This window comes from Arvicola amphibius, chromosome 7, assembly GCF_903992535.2.
Source record: "Arvicola amphibius chromosome 7, mArvAmp1.2, whole genome shotgun sequence".
Lineage (NCBI taxonomy): Eukaryota > Metazoa > Chordata > Mammalia > Rodentia > Cricetidae > Arvicola > Arvicola amphibius.
Window position 1 is genome coordinate 49,029,150 of NC_052053.1, and position 21,323 is coordinate 49,050,472.

The window sequence follows — 21,323 nt, forward strand, 5'->3', positions numbered from 1 at the left end:
AAACGCAGTATCTGGTTCTGTTCATTCTGAGTCCAGAGATAGTCCTAAACCCACCCTCCCGTGCTCACCAAACACACTAGGCCCGTGGACCTACATCAAAGGCGCTGCTTCTACCATGTACAATGACCCACCACTACTGACTGAGACAGACACAGTGGGTGAACACGAAGGCTTCTGACTCTACGGGACAGAGTCGCCGATGCTAGGACAATGGTTCTCAACCTGTGGGTCACGACCCCTTTCACAGTGACTGACTGCACACCAGATATTTACGTTATGATTCACACCGGTAGCAAAACCACAGTGATGAAGCGGCAATGAAAACAATTTTATGGCTGGGGTTACCACAACATTTGGAACTGTATTAAAGGGTCACAGCGTTAAGAAGGTTGAGCCCCTCCTCGGAGGCTTACACCCCATGCTGCCTGTCCATGCTGTTGCAGGGCCTCCTGGAACTCTATTTACTTCAGTGGAACTGGTCTGGAGTGGGTCGAGCGGTGCAGGGCGCAGGGAGGTAAAGGAAGTGTCCTCACTGTCGCCGCCGGAAAGTTGAAAAATGGTACAGATGGGAAGATGGGCTGGGACTTCACGAGCGTGCACTTCCCGCCCCTCCCCCACAGCCAGCACCAAGCACACGCATCTCACCATACTTCTGCCAGCAGCGGACCTACCTGTATTCTTCCTCTTCCTTCGAGTTCTTCTTGGGCTGGTATTTCTTGGAAAGATTCCTAAGACAAAAATACAGACTTGTCATCACCTTCTTAGGGAACACACAGGGAAGTCAGGAATGAAAGAGGACCTGTGTGCTTTCCTAGTTTATTAAAAATTAAAAATTCCAAAAGTTACGCAATTAAAACCTATTTGCGGCCAGGCGGAGGTGGTACACGGCTTTAATTCCAGCACTCGGGAGGCAGAGGCAGGCAGATCTCTGTGAGCCTGGTCTACAAAATGAATTCCAGGACAGGCTCCAAAGCTACAGAGAAACCCTGTTTCAAAAAACAAAACAACAACAACAAAAATTTGTGGGGCCAGCAAGATGGCTCAGGGGGTAAAGGCAGCTGGGCACCAAGGCTGATGGCCTGAGTTTGATCCTCAGGATCCACATGCTAGGAGAGAACTGACTCCACAGAGCTGCCCTCTGACCTCTGCGTGCCACGGCACACACCCCCTCACACACATATCATACACGATAATAAAAAATAATTAACTGCCAGTCCAACAGATGACAGGAGACTCACCTCTGTGATTTGTACATACACCTACACACATAGACACATACACATACACACTCACATACACATGTGAGTATGTAGCAGATTAATACACACAGATTTAAAAAGCAACCTTTTCCGTAAGGGTGCGTATTGGAGCGGGGAGAGAAGAGGAGAAGCACTTCATATGGAGAGATCCTCTCAGACGCATGTAGTAAGACTAAGTCACTGCAGAGCCAGCTGGGGGACAAAGTCATTTCAGAGCCAGGCTGGAGGGGACAAAGCCACTGCAGAGCCAGGCTGGAGGGGACAAAGCCACTGCAGAGCCAGGCTGGAGGGGACAATCGGAGTGGGCAGGGTGAACATGGGTTCTTTTGTGTGTGGGAGCTGGGCGCCCTGAAGAGTCCCGTGGCTACCCTACAGGTATTTTTAGTGCAGTTTGAAATAGTAACTGTTCCTTTGTTAGCCATAACTTACAAAGTGAAAACACCTCCCATAAAAATTCTCAAAACTGTGATATTAAACAAAGTCACTTCTTTAAATCCACATTCTCTTTTTAGCTTCCAGACCTGCACAGCCATAAAAATTTCCATGCTGCATGGAACTGAGGGAAGCTGAACCTACTACATGCGGTAAGGGCTGCTCCTAAGGGCCAGCCAGAGGGCTCGGTGGCCATCAGGTCTGATGACATGAGTCTGGTACCCAGCACCCGCCCCGTGGAAGGAGAGAACTGATTCTCACAGGTTGACCTCTGACCTCCACATGTAGCTGCCCCCCCCATAAACAAACAAATAAAAATTTAAAGGCTTATTCTGTAGTCCAGGCAGGCCTTGAATTTGTGATGATTCTCCTGTCTCGGGCTCCTCCTGAGTACTGGGATGATAGCCTGGGTCATCAAGCCCGCTAAAAAGGGTACTCTTTTCTCCAGGATTCAATACGTAGCCAGGATGGCCTCAGACTCACAGATTTCCTGCTTCTCCCTCCAGATTGCTAGAACTAAGAATGTGTGCCATCGTGTGAGACTCCCCTTTTACCATCAGTTCCTAAGTAAGGACAAAGATCTGTCATGAGTGATATTCTGTTGAGACCCTATGTAGCCCTGGCTGGCCTGGAACACTTTATGCAGACCAAGCTGGCCTCAAACTTACAGAGGTCCACCTGCCTTTGCCTTTTGCATGCTGGGATTAAAAGCATGTGCCACCATGCCTGCCCCCAACTTTTTTGCAAAAGTCTGAGTGAAAGTGTGTGTGATGTGTGGTAGATTCGCATCCAAGCGTCCATACACACACATGCAGAGAGCAGCAGCCAGGGTCCCGAGCTCCCTCTCTCCGCCTTGTTTCCTTGAGACAGAAGCTGGAGCCAAGCTGGCAGTCAGCCAGTCTCAGTGACCCTAAAGTTTCCACGCCTTGCAGCTCTGGGACTATAGGCATAAAAGGCCATGCCCAGCTATTTTTGTGAGTGCTGGGGATTTGAACTCACAACCTCATGCTTGACCAACATGCATTCTTACCCACTGAGGCATCTCCAAAGCTCCAAGTCCGAGGTTCTTTTCTCTATAAACCCTTCCCAACCCCTTGTCTAGGGACACGATTCCTGGCCTTGTATTAAATTTTTTCTGTTTGTTTTGTTTTTTTAAACAAAAACAAGCATGCAGGGAAACCCTCAAAACATCACTTTCACATGGATGGCATCCGCTGAGGAACGGAGTGTGCATCCTGTACGAAACCAGCTCTTTGCGTAGACTAACAAGAAGGGAAGAGTAGACGAGGAGTTCATGAAGCTGCTGGCTGAGGCCTGGCCAACGCTACGAACCACAAGAGACTTTCAAAGCGGATCTTTGGGCCCCTTTCCAGGTGCTCTGAACCAGAACGGCCAGGGCGGAGCCCAGGAATGTTTGGGGCTGTTCTTCCTTTTATTTTTCTGAACCACAAGGTATCTGGATGACGGTGGCAGGAGAAGGGTGCTTTCCCAACAAGGGAAACGGACTGCACAGAAGATGACCAGGACCCTGGCTGGAGGCACTGACCTGTAATCCCTGGGACCCCACACACCTGCTGGAGAGCGAAACAGTGAGAATGTCCACTAGTTCAAGTACTGCTATAGCCAGGCAGAGGTACACTCTGTGAGCTCCAGTCCAATCCTGCACTAAAGAAGAAAACGGTCCCGATGTGCACCAGTGGCCTGTGAGGGCTGGGGAGGGCTCAGCAGGCCAAGGCATTGGTGCCAAGCCTATGGCTTGAGTTCAATCCCAGACGCCCACATGGTGGAGAGAACACAAAGTTGTCTTCTGACCTCACACGATGCTGGCAATGGTATGTCCACCTTCTCCATACACACACAATAAACAAATGATTTAATTTAATAAATTTAATAGCAAAAAAGGAGCCCAGCATGAGCGGAAAGAACCAGCTGCTAAGTGGCAAGAGTGTGGAAGCCCACTCAGGAAAATAGGGAGCAGGGAAATATAAGCAAATGACCGCAGGGCAGCAAACCTCCCAGCCAGTATGTGGCAAAGGAAGTCAGGGTTTTTGTGTTTGTTTGTTTGGGGGGGCAGGGTTTCTCTGTGTAGCCCTGGCTGACCTGGAACTCACTCTGGCCCTGAACTCACAGAGATCTGCCTGCCTCTGCCTCCGAGTTCTGGGATTAAAGGTGTGTAGCGCCACCACCTGGGAAGTCTGATTTTTTAAAGGATCAGAGCCAATGCACACATCTACAGGAAACTCATGGCAGGTGCTACTGATCCACGCCAGTGATGGCAAGCCAGGGCTAGTCCGGAGCCTTACATGTGGGTTCCGGTGCTTCTCTGTGCACGTGTATATTCCAATATGAAGTTTACTGATGACCAAACTTCTCCAAAATTCATTAAAAGAAAACAAAGACCCAGGCAGGCCTAGAGGTCAGGTGCAGAGGACAGGGTGACGGGTGAGGGATAGGGTAAAAGTGGGGGTTTACCTAGAGGCCCAAGACCCTGACTTGAACGGGAAGCACTGCGAAACAAACCAGAACAACGCAGAACAAAAGAAAACACAACGAAACAGGATTGCGGGCACACACCTGCAATCCCAGCTCTCAGGAAGTGGACGCAGGAGGACCAGGAGCTCAGGCCCAGCCTCCACTATACAGTGATTCAAGGCTAGCCTGGGTTACAGAGACCTTGCCACAAACAGAAAAGCACAAGCTTCATTCTTTATTTTTACTGTCTTATGAAAAATCAGTTTTCTATACTAAAAAACAATTATTTCCAGTGACGATTACTCTAGAAGAAAAGGTTACACACACACACACACAGTGAAATGAGGATAGAAAGCAAGCTTGCATCTGGCTGGCAAGCAGAATATGCTGGGGGTGGGCAGAGGGGTAAAAGGGCTTGCCACCAAGCCTGATGATCCGAGTTCAATCCCCAGGACCCACTCCTTGTGCTCTGACCGCCACACAAGTGCTTGGAACATACATTCCCCTGCCCTACAAATAAATAAATGTAATAAAAAATTTAATAAAAAAAGAGAAACGAGCCTTTCTTTCTTGTATTTGCAGGGCCACAGCCGCAACCTTACCTGAGCTGTTTGGCATAGCTGAGCTCAATGTCAGTCCTCTCCTTGACAAACTTGATGTACTTTTCAAGAATGTCGATTCCCCACTGTGTATGTTTTTCTAAGTTGTCAAACTGATCCTGTTTGAAGAGAGAGAGAGAGAGAGAGAGGGAGAGAGAGAGGGAGGAGTTTATTGTCTCTTTCCAGCCACCAGCTCCAGGGAGCAGCCAGCCCTCTGCATCATTCACCTATCCAGGAAAGCAGCGCCAACATTTTCCATGATGACACTCGGGGCTTTTCTGTTGAGAGCGTTACATCAACATTACCAAATTTGGTTTAGCATGGTCCAGAGTTAGGATCTGCAACCCATTCATCCCTGCTCTCTCTTCCCTTTAGACACATAACTTCTATATATAATTAATGCTTCATTACAAAGGAAAATGTCTCGATGCCAAAAGCTGACAGGTAAAACACACACACACACACACACACACACGAGCAGAAGAGATGCCTCAGTAGTAAAGAGCACTTGTTGCTCTTGTAGAGGGCCAGAGTTTGGTTCCCAGCACCCACAGGCAAAACTCTAGCTCCTGGGGATCAGAAACCCTTTCTAGACAACTGAAACACCTTCGTATACATACACAATAAATAAAAAAAAAATTCTTATTTTTTAATGTATATGGATGCTTTGCCTGTGTGCATGTAAGTGTACCATGTTCCTGAATCCAGAGTTAAAGGCAGTTAGTAGCTTCCATATGGGTGATGGAAATCAATCCCTGGTCCTCTGGAAAAGCAGCCAGTGCCTTTAACAGCTGAGCCATCTCTCCAGCTTTGCCTCTCCTTTTTTGTTGGGACAGGGTCTCACTATATAACCCTGGCTGGCCTGGAACTCACAGAAATCCACCTCCCTCTGCCTCAGGAGTGCTGGCACTAAAGACGTGTGCCACCACACCCAACACACACACACACACCCACACACACACACACACACATTTTTTAAGGACGTACCAGCTGCTTAAATTTGGAGAGAGGAGGTGGTAGGGGAAGGGTTATGAAATTTGGCGTTTTTCAAATGATTAAAACAGTTCAGTGTGGACTTTGCTACACTATGTGTCACAAACAGTGGCTGGATCCAGGGAACCAAAACTGAGCGGGGTAAAGCGCACCTTGCAACCTTGCAGTGCCTAGGTCACCTTCGGTGTTTCTGCTCTAAGGACAAGGCAGGCAGGTGTGCCCGCTGCAGAGACTGCTGGGTTTGTCCCCCTGCAGTGCAGGTGAGGATGGGAGAGCACTAGGGAATGGGCAGAGGTGATGACACCGGAGACAGTGCAGGGTCAGGTTATCCGAGGCTTGCAGTGCACAGTGACAGAGCTCAGACTCTCTAGCAAAAGTGTGACCACAGGTCTGCATGGAATCGTGTGAGACCGAGGCCAGGAGACTGTCCTAATGGTCTGAAAATGGGAGCAGGCGGGAGCCATTTGGAGACACTTGGCAAACACTACTGTAAGCGACATGTTGGCTGCAAACTCTAAGCAAGGGGGAAGGGCTCCAGGGTGACATGGGTTCGACTTCCTGAGTGCAAATAAATAGTTCACACAGGGAGGAAGACTCTATGCAGTGTGGCCACTCGAGCCGAGAGTTTGGTACGCACAACAGCGCCTGGAAGCGCAGATGGACTGACTCATGGTAGGATGCCAGGGAGTGGACGGGTCTGAAAGTACAGCCACAGATTGGAGTGCCAGAGGGTGGGCGGCACCACACAGGAGCAGCCAGGAGCACTGGCCCAGGAAGTGGAGCCGGAGAGCGTGGAACAGGGCCAGGGAATGAATTAGAGCAGCTGGGAGGAGTCTAGAGCCAGGTCAGGTGGGAAGAGTGCTGCCGCCTCACAGGGAACCTCAGAGAGGGTGAAGCCCTGGCAGAGAGGGTGGAGCTCAGGTCAGTCGCAGGACTTCACATACACAGGCCACCAACCATCTCAACACTCTCGGCTGTGAGTCCCGAGTGTGCCTAGAAGCCCTGCCTAGTTTCACCAAAACATGCAAAGCAATACATAAACGACACATTTCAGCTGCTCTTTCTAGCCCTTTCCCTGAGATAGAATTGACACTGGCACAGCGCTGGGGCTATAGCTCAGCTGATGGGGTGCTGGCCTACAGCACATGAAGCCCCGGGTTCCTCCTGAGCTGGGTGTGAGGGCTCACACCTGTGATCTCAGCACTCAGAAGCCCAGGAGGATCGGAAGTTTAAGGCCATCCTCAGTAACATAGCAAATTTGAAAACAGCCTGGTTTACATAGGACCCCATCTCAAAAAAAGGGTGTGCGTGAGCTGGAGGTGGCTCAGTGCTTAAGACCACCTACTGTTCTCGCGGAAGACGTGAGTTCTAGTCTCGGCATCCACTTTGCCCTGTGTAACTCCAGGGGATCTTAGGCTTCTTCTGACTTCCTCGAGCACTGTACTTACGTGCCCAAATCTACACTCATGAACACACACATACAAATAATAAAAAATAGCCAGGCCGTAGTGGTGCACCTCTTTAATCCCAGCACTTGGGAGGCAGACAGATCTCTGTGAGTTCAAGGCCAGCCTGGTCTACAGAGCAAGTTCCAGGACAGATTCAAAAAAAAAAAAAAAAGACAACAACAAAAAAATCCCAAAACAAAAAAATCAAATAATAATAAAAAATAAAATAATGGCAGGGTGGGGGAGCATGCCTTTATCCCAGCACTCAGGAGGGAGAAGCAGGTGGATTTCTCTGAGTTCAAGGCCAGCCTGGTCTACAAAGCAAGTTTCAGGAAAACTGTTACATAGAGAAACCCTGTCTCAAAAAACAAACAAATAAGCAAAATCTTTTTAAAATTTTCTCCTCTCATATATTACATCCTGATCTGTTTCCCCTCCCCTCTCCCCCAGCCTCTCTCCTTCCTTCCCAGATCCACTTCTCCGTTTCCCTTCAGAAAAAGGCAGGCTTCCCAGGGCTATCAACCAAACATGGCATATTAAGTTACGGTAAGACTAGGCACATCCTCTCACATTAAAGCTGGATGGGACAACACAGTAGGAGGAAGGGGTCCGGAGCGAACACCGAGCTACTCAGCCATAATATATGCAGAAGACCCAGGTCAGACCCCTATGGGCTCCCTGATTTCTCCAAACCCCAATGAGTCCCAGTTGATTGATTCTGTGAATCATGTTCTTGTGGTGTCCCAGACCCTATAAAATCTTTTTAAAGAGGCTGTACATCTTTTTTTCCCTCATTTTTAATTTTTTTTAAAAAAGAAAACAAACTATCTTTCCCCATTTTACATACCAATCCTAGTTCCCACTCCCATTCCCTCCACATAGCCCCCACCCCACCCCCAACCACTCCTCAGAGAGGGTAAGGCACATTCCTCTGGAAAGATCCAAGGCCCTCCCCACTATTTCCAGGCTGAGTAAGGTATCCGTCCAAAGAGAACAGGTTCCCAAAAAGCCAGTACAAGCAGTAAGGATAAATCCTGGTGCCATTGCCAATACAACTACCACCCACATTCAGAGGAACTAGTTTGGGCCTATGGTGGTTCCTTCCCTGTCCGGCTGAAGTTGGTGAGCTCTAGATGCCTCTCAACTGAAGAATGGGTAAAGAAAACATGGCACATTTACACATTAGAGGAGTACTCAGAGGTAAAAAATAATGACATCTTGAATTTTGCATGAAAATGGATGGAACTAGAAGATCCTATCCTGACTGAGGTAACCCAGACCCAGAAAGGCAAGGGTGGTATGTACTCACTCATAAAAGCTGTAACGCGAAGGATATTGAGCCTATAGTTCATGATCATAAAGAAGATAAGTAACAAGGTGAACCCTAAGAAAAACATACATAGATCCATCTAGAAAGGGAAAAGATACAAAATTGCCAGACAAAATTGGGAGCATGGGGGTAGGAGGAGTACGGAGAGAAGAAAGGGAAGAGGAAGGGAGAAGGGGAGAGGGAGGAGAACTTGAGGGAACAGGATAGTCAAGATGGAGGAAGGGCAGAGATGAGAGCAAGGAAAGAGATATTTTAATTGAGGGAGCCATTATGGGACTAGCAAGAAACCCAGCACTAGAGAAATTCCCAGGAATCCACAAGGATGACCCCAGCTAGGACCCTAAGCAATAGAGGAGAGGGTGCTCGAACTGGCCTTGCCCTATAGTCAGATTGATGACTATCTTGAATGTCACCATAGAACCTTCATCCAACAACTGATGGAAACAAAGGTAGAGCCCCCGCAATGGAGCACTGGACTGAGCTCCCAAGATCCAGTTGAAGAGTGGGAGGAGCGAGAATATGAGCAAAGAGGTCAAGACCATGATGGGTTCACCACTGAAGCAGTGTACCTGAGGCTGTATAGTGATATAGACATTTATAATCTCAGGAAGCTGATTTACAGGAGAATTACAGGAGCCCGGGAGTTCAAGGCCAGCCTAAGCAATATCGTGAAACTCTGAGCAACAATAAAAGCTATATACACTTATATATAACCTGAAGAGTCGGAAGGAAGAGACCGACCATCGCCACAGCCTACCCTCAAATCCATAGCCACACCTTCTCAAAGCTTCCTCTTGTCTTTTGATTCCTTGTGTGTGATTCAACCTCTTCAAACACAACATGGTATTGTTAAGTGTTGGAGCTGGGCTGTGCTTTCAGCTGCTTTAGCATCCGTCAGGTGTCCCAGTTTCCTACCTGAGGCTGTGATAAAACACCCTGACTAGAGGCAACGGAGAGGAGAAAGTGTAGCAGTCAGCTTACACTCCAGGTCACAACCCATCGTTGAAGGAAGTCAGGGCAGGAACTCAAGCAGGAATCTGCAGCAGGAACCATGAGGATGCTGCTAGGACCATACATGGACCCAGGACCACCAGCCTAGGGAATGGTGTTACCCACAATGGGCTGGGCCCTCCTAAGTCAATTAACAATCAAGAGAAGCACCATAATCATGCCCACAGGGCAATCTGGTGTGGACATCTCCTTCCACTGAGACTTCCTTCTCAGGGGTCAAATTGAGTCGACTGTAACAACTGTAACAGCCGCCATATCTAGTTTAACTGCTTTAGTCTTGCTCCCAGCCAGCTGCACAGAACAACAATCAGTTAACGACAGCGGTGTCTTCTGCCACCAAATGACTCTCACTAAAAATAACCCCTGGAAAACTCTTATCCCTATAACCAATCTTTTAAAATGTTGTTATTTTTAAAAAGGGGGGGGGGAGCAGGGGAGACAAAGACTTACAATTTTATTGCTTTTTAGTTCTCAATCTATCCCACACCCCTCCCAGATTCCATTTTAAGAACCGCTGCTCAGAAGTTTATTTATTTACGTTATCTCTACAGAGGAGGGTGGTTGAGCGAATGAGCAGGGTACACAGGACGGCAGGTCTCTGTAAACAGCGGGAGGAGGCAAATACACAAAGAACTCAAGAGACGGCTGTGAATGAACGGCTCTTAGCACTCAGGACTTCTCCAGCGCGCTCTGTGGTCAGTGACCCTTTCTTGATCTAGTTTCATACCAATCAGATTTGCTTAAAAATAAAAGCTGGGGTGATGGCTCTGTAGGTGACAACATGTTTGTCTTGAGAGCATGAAGACCCGAGTCCAATCCACAGCGGCCCTGTCAGTCAAAGTCCCCAGTGTTGGGTAGGTGGATGGTGATTCTGAAGATGGCACCAGAGGCTGACCTCTAACCTCCAGACACAAACATACATACACAATATATATTAATATATTAATATTATTTATATTTATCCTATCTACCTATCTATCTATCTATCTATCTATCTATCATCTATCTATCTATCGAGCTGGGGCTGCACCTCAGTAGTAGAGAGTGTGGCACCCAAAGTTCTAGCCTCGGCATTGACAAAAAGAAAACGCTCCCCTTCCCTTGAGTTCTCTCTACATGGCCATCACCTCTGAAAGCTCTCAAAGGCTCCTCCTGCTCTTGGATTCCACTCTGTCCCATTGACAATCTGCCTGATGCACCACCTTCAACGCTCTGTAGCAAGGATGGATATCTCTAAGTCTCTGCAAACAAAAACAAAATAATCCTTCCACAAGGAACTTAACCCACCTTTAATTGACATTTAATATGTTTTTGTTAGCTTCAGTTTTGAGAGGGTATGTTCTATATAGCCCATGCTCACCTCGAACTCCCTATGTAGCCAGGATGACCCTGAACTCTTGATCCTCTTCAACCTCCCATGCGCTGGAATTAGACACATGCATCACCAAGCTGGTCTTGGCAATCAGACCCAGGACTTTGTGCATGCTAGGCAAGCTCTCTATTAGCTGAGCTACGCCATAGTCTTTAACAATGTTTAATAGTTCACAGTTACCAAGACCATTTTGCAAACTGTACCAAAGTCCTTCCTCAAAGAACAGGATCCAGCTGGATATAGTGGTGCATGCCTTTGATCCCAGCACTCAGGAGCAGAGGCAGGCGGATCTCCAAGTTTGAGGCCAGCCTGGTCTATAGAGTGAGTTCCAGGACAGCTAGGGCTATACAGAGACACAGAGACATCCTGTCTCAAAACAGACAGACAAAAACAAAACAAAAAACCAACAACAATAAAAAACAAAACAGAATAAAAATCACAACCAAACAAAGAAAACAGAATCAAACAGGACAGAGGATCTTCACAATAAAGCCTTAAATAGTAACAAGAAAATGAATGCCTGCTGCCTCAAGCAGCATCCTCTGTAGGCGACTAAGGCATCCCTGAGGGGACCACACCCTGCCACTACTATCACAGGACAAGGCAGCCAGGGGAAAATTCAAAACAGATGAAAAACTAACCGGCCCACTTACATTCTTGACTAAAATGTGGAAAATTTAATGGGAAGAAATTCCAAATCTTAAAAAGACTCCTTTGTGAGCAAACATTGTAAATGGTCCTTTAAAAAATATTCTAGGCTCCAGCACGGATGATACTGTTATCGAGAATCTATGCTTTCTTAACGCTGCCTGGTGGCACAGCCTGCGAGCCAGCTGCTGGTAGGCTGAAATAGAGGATCACCGGGCATTCAAGGCCAACAAAGTCTCAAAACAAAAACCAAATAAAAAAAAAAAAAAGTCAGTGGCCTGAGATGACTCAGCAGATAAAGGCACTCACCTCCAAGCCTGAGTCCATCTCCGGACCCACATGGTGGAAGAGAACGGACTCCCGCACCTTGCTCTGACCTCCATTTCACACAGTGGCATATATACAATGTAACAAACGAGCCCTTCCTTTTCCCTGGGGTCACACGGCTGTAGCCCTCCAGACCTTTTGCTCTCTTAAAATTTATTGAGACCTCTAAGGAGTCTTTAAGAGGATTATATCTATTACTATTTCTTTTATGTGAAATCATGGAGATTTAAGAAAATCTATTGATTCACGTATATGGCAATAACAAGTGCATCACGTTTATGCAAATGACATCGCTTTTCTGTTTACAAACTGGAGTTTCCTAAACCAAGCCAGAGAACAGGAAGAGCGACTTACAGAGTCCAGGCTGTTTCTGTGTTCCTTCTGCAGCCGCTGCTGACCAGGTGAGTTACAAGAAAGACAGCTGCACGCACTCAGGAAGGCAGGGAGAAAGCGAGGACCCAGCCTCACCGCCTTCCCCCATTTTTGTTTTTCTTTCTTATTTTATTCATTCATTCACCCATTCATTCATTCATTTTTGCTAGTGTCTTTTTTTATAGCCCAGGGTAGCCTTATACTCACTATGTGGCCACAGTGATGCTGAACTCCTGAGCCCGCACTATACCTTTCAAGTCCTGGTATAACAGGTGTATGCACACCAGGTGGTCTTTACCTTTTGCGTGGGCGGAGTGCTGTGGGTGGACTCTGTGGCCCTGGTATACCAGGCATTCACTCTACGCTGGCCCACATTCCCAGCCCTAAGAAGAACGGTTCAATGGTCTCTGTGGATAACTGCATCTCTTCCTTGCGTACCACACCAATAGCTTCTCAAAGACTAGGGTCCATATGATATCAGCAGCCATAGCAACAAACTCTCCAGGCCCGTGACAGCGAAGCCCACCAGTCCTCCTGGCATTGCAAACGGCACTTTACCTACGCCGAGTATGCTTTATCTGCTGGTGTCAGGTAGACTCGGCAGTCAACGTGATACACCAAGCCTCGACTGAGGAATTACTTCCATCAGACTGGTCTGTGTGCATGCTTGTGGGGCTTTTTACTTGATTACTAATTGCCATAGGAGGACCTCACCCACCCGTGATGAACAGTAACCTATAAAAAAAAAAAAAAAAAAAAAAAAAAACCCCAAGTTGCTTTTGGTTACTGTTTTATGACAGCAAGCACACTAGATTTTTATTTAGGAAATACTTCCCTTGGTATATGGAGATCTTCTAAGATTGATGTTGAAGTTATTTCACCATTACATTTGCCTCATCATTTCCTGTCTCTGCTTTTCCAGGTATCTAAATATTTAGAAGCTGTCAGGCTCAGAATAAAAAAATACAAATTTCCTCAAATGCTTTTTTTTATTATTTTTGGTTTTTCGAGACAGGGTTTCTCTGTAGCTTTGGTGCCTGTCCTGAATCTAGCTCTTGTAGACCAGGCTGGCCTCGAACTCCGCCTGCCTCTGCCTCCTGAATGCTGGGATTAAAGGCGTGCGCCACCACCACCCGGCTCCCAAATTCTAATTTTTTACATAGAAGCCAGAATGTTATAATTAGCAACAAGTATTGCCAGCTGCTCTTCATTCCATGCAGGAAAACGGCCGCCACATGCGCAAGAGCTTGCCTTTGAGGTGAGAGTGATGTCCCAAGAAAGCAAAGCCACTCATCAGCTTCTGATTCAAACATGCAAATGTTCTGCTATACACGAATGTGCTGAAGTGTGCATTCAATCACAGCACATACATGAACGAAGGAGGCTTGACCACAAATCTGAACCAGGTACAGCAGTGCCTACCTGGGATCCTGGCACTGGGGAGGCAGAGGTTGGCGGATCAGGAGTTCAAGGTCATTCTTGGTTACAAGGCAACTTTGAGGGCAACCTGGGATGCAAGAGACCTTGCCTCAACAGAAAACAAGCAAAAACCACGATAGGCAGGGCAGGAGAGATGGCTCAGCCGTTAGGAATGTTTACTGCTCTTTCAGAGGACAGGAGCTTAGTTTCCAGCCTAAGACTGTATTTCTGGGGGTCAACACCCTCTTCTGACCTCTAAGGGCTTCTGCCTGCATAAGGAGCACAAAGTTAAGTATAAATAAAAGTAAACAATGGGCTGGAGGGATGGTTCAGTGGGCAAAGTGCTTGCTATACAAAAATGAGGACCTGTGTTAGGATCTTCCACGGCCTGGACTCCTAGCACCAGAGAGGAAGAGACGGGAGACTCTCTTGGCCAACAAGTTTTGCAAAATTAGCAGGCTCCAAGCTTGGTGATATAGCATGTTTCAAAAAATAAGATTGAGAACGATTAAAGAAGACATCTGACATCAGCCTCTGGCCTCTAAATGCAAATGCACAGATGCACGCCCCCCCCATAACAATAAACTGAGTCTCAGCTGCTTACAAAATCACAAACTTCAAGGAAACTAATTGTGAGGCCATGCCAGCATGCATACACACAATACATGAGCTTGTATGTGCACAAACACAATAAACAAACATAATTCTTTAAGGTTTATTTACTTGTCCATTTTGAGAAAAAGTCTCTCTATGTAGACCAGGTTGGCCTCGAACTCAGAGACTGACAATACATGCCTTTGTTTCATAAGTGCTGGGATCATAGGCGTGTGTGTGGCACTTTGTCTGGCTTGTGAATAGTATTCCTATTATTATTGTTTTTTTTTTTTTTTTTTTTTTTTTTTTTTTTTTTTTTTTTGTCGAGACAGGGTTTCTTTGTAGCTTTGGAGCCTGTCCTGGAACTCACTTGGTAGACCAGGCTGTCCTTGAACTCACAGAGATTCATTCACCTGCCTCTGCCTCCTGAGTGCTGGGATTAGAGGCATGCACCACCACCATCTAACTGTGAATAGTATTCTATACAGACATGTTTTCATACATTCCTTTGTAATATGTCACAAATATTTAGTCTGTAAATATTTACTAGCGTATCTGTAATTGGGTTAATGGGAAAATCTTTGAGACAAGAGAAACCGTTAGGCCTCTTGAGCCTCTGCCAACTAATGATAAAACATTTGGGAAAGAAACACTGACATCAATTTCAAAAGCCTGTCACAAAGTATCGAACTACGGTTCTTTCTCTGATTGATACACTTCCTACTTTGTCCCCAGGAAAAACTGAAATCATTCCTCAGAAAAAGGCTCCAAGTAGTGCCCGTGTATGGATTGCTTATCAATTGCATATACGATTTCACACTTAGGAAAAGAAAAAAAACTTAAAATAAATCCAGACATTATTGGGCATATTGGATTACTATAAATTTGAATCAAGCCTGCCTACAATGAGACCCTGTCAGGGGAAAAAGAGAAAAGTGGGGGGAAAGGGGGAGGAAAAGGGGGGGAAGAACAGAGAGAAGGCTCAGTGGTTAAAAGTGTTTGCGGCTCTTCCAGAGGATGTGAGTTTGATTCCCAAAACCCACATCGGACAGCTCATACCTAGCTATAACTCCAGCTCCAGGGGATCCCATGTCCTCATTTGGTTTCTGTGGGCACTGGCACACACGTGGCATACATTCACACACACAAATAAAAGTAAATCTTAAAAAAGAGAGGAAGAGCCGGGCGGTGGTGGCGCACGCCTTTAATCCCAACACTCAGGAGGCAGAGGCAGGCGGATCTCTGAGTTCGAGGCCAGCCTGGTCTACAAGAGCTAGTTCGAGGACAGGCTCCAAAGCTACAGAGAAACCCTGCCTCGAAAAACCAAAAATAAAAAAATAAAGAAGGAGAAGGAGGGCAAAAAAATAAAGTTCAGATTAATATTGCATAAAAGCCAAGAATGTAGATAATTAAATCCTCTATCAATCAAAATATTCATGGAAATTACAAACACAATTTTTTTACAGTGAGTGACACAGACTGTGTCTTAATCAGGGTTACCGTTGCTGCAATGAAACACCATGGGCAAAGCAAGCTGGGGAGGACAGGGCTTTTCTGGCCTCCACCTCCAAATATTACTATTTATCAAAGCAAGTCAGGACAGAAACTCAAGCAGGGCTTGACAGGAGCGGATGCAGAGGCCATTGAAGGGTGCTGCTTACTGGCTTTCTCCCCATGGTTTGCTCAATCTGCTTTCTTAGAGAACTCTGGATTAGCCCAGGGGTGTCCCCACCCTCAATGATCTGGGCCCTCCTCCATCAAGCACTAAGGAATGTTCTACAGGCTTGCCCAGGGTCTCAACTCATGGAGGAGGCATTTTCTCAGTTGAGCTCCCTCCTCTCTGAGGACTCTAGCTGTGTCAAGTGACACAAAATATCCAGCAGAGACTGTATCTATGCTAGGCTGAGACAGCCATCCCTCTAACACCCACTCCTGGAGATGAGCCCGTGCGTGTGCGTGTGTCTAGGCGGAGTTTCACTCTGCAGACCAGGCTGGCCTCGAACTCTCAGAGACCCCCCTGCCTCTGCTTCTGGAGTGCTGGGATTAAAAGCATGGGCCACCACATCTGACCCATCTCAGCCTCCTCGGCCTTTGGGATTTCTTCTTCTTGGAACTGTCCTGTACTTAATAATTATTCATTTTTCTGCCAGAAACTTTGTATCTCTTGTACTGTTATTGTTCTTTATATGTTAAGGTAATTAAGGGGGCTATTTTTTGAATAAATGTCTTTTTTGTAAAAAAGGGACTGAAAGAAGGCTTCGCAGGTTATGGCTCTTGCCACCATGTCTGATGAGTTGAGTTTGAATCCTGGCTCCACATGGTAGAAGAGAACTCACTGCAGCAAACTGTCCTTTGACCTCCACACGTGTGCAGTGATATAAGCATGCCCATAAACACAGAAAAATTTAAAAAGTTTTTTCTTAGATTGTTTGATTTGAAACTTTATATGATTGCTATAGACTGAATACTATACATGACCCAAATTCAGGACTGAAATCCAATCCTGGCTGGGGGTGTGGCTTTGGGGGAGGGTGATATCATGAAGGAGGGGCCTTTGTGTCGTAAATGAATCAGATTAACCAGCAGGCCCTGACAGCTCCCTTCTAATTTCTGCTAAGAGGGGTTTTGGTGATAAGACAGTGTCTAGTGTCTGCGTGCCAGGAAGTGGTCCCTCACCAGACACCACGTCTGTGAGCCTCTGACCTTAGACCTTTCAGCCTCCAGAACTGGGAAGAATAAATGGTTCTCACGAGCCCACAGCTTACGGTATTTTACAATGGCAGACCAGGCAGGCTAAGACAAGCACGTTTTTCACACAGACCAAATGCTTGGGTGACCTTTGGGACTGGGTCCAGGAAGGGTCTCCCACACCATTTTACACTTCCGTATGAGCCAAAGCTCCTTCAGCAAACATCTTTTCGTGGTTTCCGACTCTGCCGTATGGACTTGATTCATGGCTTATTATTTTAAAGGCACCTAAGGAAGTAACATAAAGCAGTCTCTATTGTGAAACTATCCAGGGGCCGTGGATAAAGCCTTTGCTGTGTCCTCTGAAGACTGGTGCTTGGGTCCCCAGCACCCACAAACCCAGCAGGTAACTCCAGCCCTGGGGAGGTGGCTGGCCCGACTAACACAATCAGCAAGCTTGAGTACAGCAAGAGCCCCTTTGCTGTAAATACCTCGGTAAATAAAGTAGCGCTTCAGGGAGATGCCAGGTGTCAACCCCTGGATTCCACAAGCACACACACGCACACGTGTGCTCCCCCACACCACACAAGCGAACACTGATACAGACAACACGCTAAAAAAACATCTGCCTTCACTTTACTCTAGCCTGATTTCCTGTCTCAGGAATTCACGCGAAAATAGCACAGATATTACTATTTTATTTGTTTAATGTTTTTACTAAAAGGGAAAAAGTCTCTATTGACACGTCATTTAATATGAAATAGAGAGGCCAGATGTTTGTTGACTGGCGACCTCAGTTTGATCCCCAGGACCCACATGGTGTTTGGAGGCAACCGACTTCTACAAGTGTCCTCTGACCTCCACATGTGTGTTGTGGTTTTACACACACACACACACACACACACACACACACACACACACACACACACACTAAATATTAAAAACAAAAACTGAAACCAAAAGCCCAGGATTTCTTTTCTAGCATCTCTTTACATGTTCAAACCACTGGCAAAGCGCCTCCCCTCAGTCCGCTGTCTCCATGAAGTGCTTCTGGCACAACTTGTACAGCTCCCAGCAGGTCACCTCTTTCTCCCTATGTGGGTTCACCACATCCTGTGACATAGGTCCAGACTCCCAAGGCCTGGGAATCCTCTGATCAATGTTTGCTGAATGCATTCGAGAGTCCAGGAAAACTCCCATTACTGAACTCCTCTGGGTGTCGGTCAGAGTCCTAACTGAGCTCCTCTGGGCACCAGAGTCCGAGGATCATGAGCACGGGTCACTACTCCGAGAAGCAGGATAATGAGTGACAGATGCTCTTCGGGAAGACCGCAACTGTGAACAATGAAGTTCTGCTGCTCTTGTAGACTCATTAAAAAATCTAACCTACGGGTCTGGGGATGTGGCCGAGTCGGTGGAATGATTGCCTAGCACACATAAAGCCCTGGGTTCTATCCCCAGCACCGCATAATCCATCTGTGGTGACGCATGTCAGGATTCCTAGCACCGGAGGTGGAGGAAGGAGGATCAGAATTCCCAAGTCATGGGAGCTGGAGAGCTGGCTCCGCAACTATGCTCTTCCCAGAGAACCCGGGTCTGATTCCCAGCGCTCCAGGGGCAGTTCTCTGCCGTCTGTCTGTAACTGCAGTTTCAGGGACTCCGAGGCCCTTTTCTGACCTCCACAGGCACCAGGCGAGTACAGACAAATAAATAAAAAAGAATTTCAAGGGCCTCCTCAGCCAGTTCAAGGCTAGTCTGGTATACAGGAAACTGCCCTTTAAAAACAAAATATCTAACTTAGGAAAAACTTGTCAAAAAATGACATGAGAATGTTATATATACAAAAGGTGTCACGGGGCATAGTGGCACAGGCCTATGATCTCAGGATCCAGAATTCAGGATGGTGAAACAGGAGGCTGCAAGAGCCAATCCAGTCTCAACTGCACAGAAAAAAAAAAAAAAAAAGACAAGATATCTCAGTGGTAAAACATTTGCTGAACACATGAAAGCCCAGGTTCCAATCCTCAGCATCACACACACATACAAAAAAAAAAAACAAAAACAAAAACAAAAAAACCCCCACAGAATTCTACAAATAAACAATGCTAAACTTTTTTTTATTATTATTTAATCTTGCCATCTCCAGGAGTATTTTAATTCCCAGAATCAGGTACAAAACGTTTGTTTTAAAAAGTCTCTAAACCACTGCGCAGTGGTGGCGCATGCCTTTAATCCCAGGACTCCGGAGGCAGAGACAGCAGGATCTCTGAGTTCGAAACCAGCCTAGTCTATAGAGCGAGTTCCCGGACAGCCAGGGCTGTTACACAAAGAAACCCTGTCTCACTCAAAAAACCAAAAACCAAAGCAAAACATAAAAACAGAGCGCTGCACAGGAAGAGCAGGAGGCCGAGCTCAGCTCCGTCATCTGTACGCCAGTGTCCTCGGGACCCCAGCCCTGACAGCGTAGGGATAGGACTGCTGCAGGGTTTGTTGCTGGCTGTCATTCTCGCAGGAAAACAGCCAACTCCAGGCTCACTGAGGCCCTGCCTCCGGTAGATGAGGTAGAGTTTTAGAGAAAGATAAACACTGTCTTCCTCTGTCGTTCATTCATGTGGATATGGGTATGCACACGCATAAGCATGTGTTCCCAGAACACACACACACACATATACACGTGAATCGGTTTCTATTGCTTGCCTAGCAAGCACAGAGTCTCAGGCCTCATTCCACTGCCTCATCAGCCTGGTGTGGCGGCAAAGCCCATAATTCTAGCACCAGGAGAATCAAAAGTTCCTGGTCAGCCTTGGTACATAGTGAATTTGAAATCAATCTGAGCTAAATCATTCTGTTTTTTCCCTAGAGACAAGGCAATGGGAGCTAGCCAGAGTAATCTTTTTTGGATGAATGTGGCAATCTGAACTATTTTCATATCTGGTCTTCCTGGATTTGACAGTGACCTGTGGTGCATGCGAATTAAGAAAATATTTTAGGGCACACCTTTTTAATCCCAGCACTCTGGAGACAGAGGCAGGTGGCTCTCTGTAAATTCAGAGCCAACTTGGTCTATATAGCAAGTTCCAGAACAGTCAGGGGTACACAATGAGACCCTGTCTCAATAAATATTTTTTTATGATCAGTTTTGTAATTTGCTCTGATGTTTAGCACACATTGGTGAGGGACGTTTCCAAACAGATCACCATGGCCGCTCCATCTGGAGCCCAAATCTGCCTTATAAATTCTGACTTGGCAGGCGCTAACTGGAAGGAAACTGTCTATCCCGCCGGCTTATTTTCCTGTTTATTTTGATCTTTGAAGGGGTGGCCTGCCAGACAGAAGAAAGCTGAAGATTTTCAAGTGGTCAGATGGACACAATGATGACTTTATCTACATAAACACGGAGCTGTTTTCACAAGACCTCAATAGATTAAAAACAAAGCAACCACTGCTATAGAGCTAACGAGATTCGGGGAGCAACACTGCAACTCTCTTCAAAGCTGCTGGGCTGGTGTTAGGTTTTCTCCGCAGCTCCCAATCTGAATACTAAGAGGGGAAGTCCCGTGAATCAATGCCTAGCGTGACACAAACCATACCAATGGAGTGAGTCTGTCCCACAGAGAGAGTGCCACATCCATTTCCATGCCAACAGCACATCAACAATACACCCAAATAGGTACTGTGTGGACAAGCGAGATGGCTCAGTAGGGAAGGAACTTGCTGTCAGGCCTGACGACCCGAGTTCAATCCCAAGACCCACATGGTAGAAGAAAAGAACCGATTCCCACAAACCGTCCTCTGACCTCCACACTAACACACAAGCGACGTGAACTCCCCTCCCACACACAAAACAAAAAGCAAAAGCCCTGGTGTTTGTGGCACATGTCTTTAATCCCAGCACTTGGGAGGCAGAGGCAGGCGGATCTCTGTGAGTTCGAGGTCAGCCTGGTCTACAAGAGCTAGTTCCAGGACAGGCTCCAAATCTACAGAGAAACCCAGTCTTGAAAAACTAAAAACAAAAAAAAAAAAAAAAAAAAAAAAAAAGCCAGCTACTTTGGCCTGGGATGTAGGTCAATTGGTAGAGAGGTTGCCCACTAGTCACACAAAGCCCCAGATTCAATCCTTGGCACTCCATAAACAAGGCACAGTGGAGGATGCCTATAGTCCCAGCACTCAGGTACAGGAGAATCAAGAGTTCAAGGTCACCCTCAGCTATATAACCAGTAGGTACCCATATTTTGTTTTTTTTTAAAGAGATTTAGTTACACACATGCAGCCCCATGCCCACAAAAGCCAGGGAGTTGTGCACGCTAGGTGATCAAACTCAGACGAGCTCCTTCCTTGCCCAGTTTTGCTTATCACTTT

General features: G+C 46.7%; 1 protein-coding gene across 12 annotated transcripts in view; it reads right to left on the reverse strand.

Annotated features, from left to right (window-relative positions):
• The window catches only part of Fnbp1 (formin binding protein 1), a 115,990-nt gene that overhangs the window by 70,474 nt on the left and 24,193 nt on the right, over positions 1–21,323 (reverse strand). For all 12 annotated transcript variants that reach the window (XM_038335813.2, XM_038335822.1, XM_038335821.1 and 9 more), the window contains exons 2-3: positions 4,766–4,881; positions 672–728 (exon numbers count right to left, since the gene is read on the reverse strand). In XM_038335813.2, coding sequence (XP_038191741.1) covers positions 672–728; positions 4,766–4,881 — 173 coding nt within the window. The remainder of the gene's footprint in view (positions 1–671; positions 729–4,765; positions 4,882–21,323) is intronic.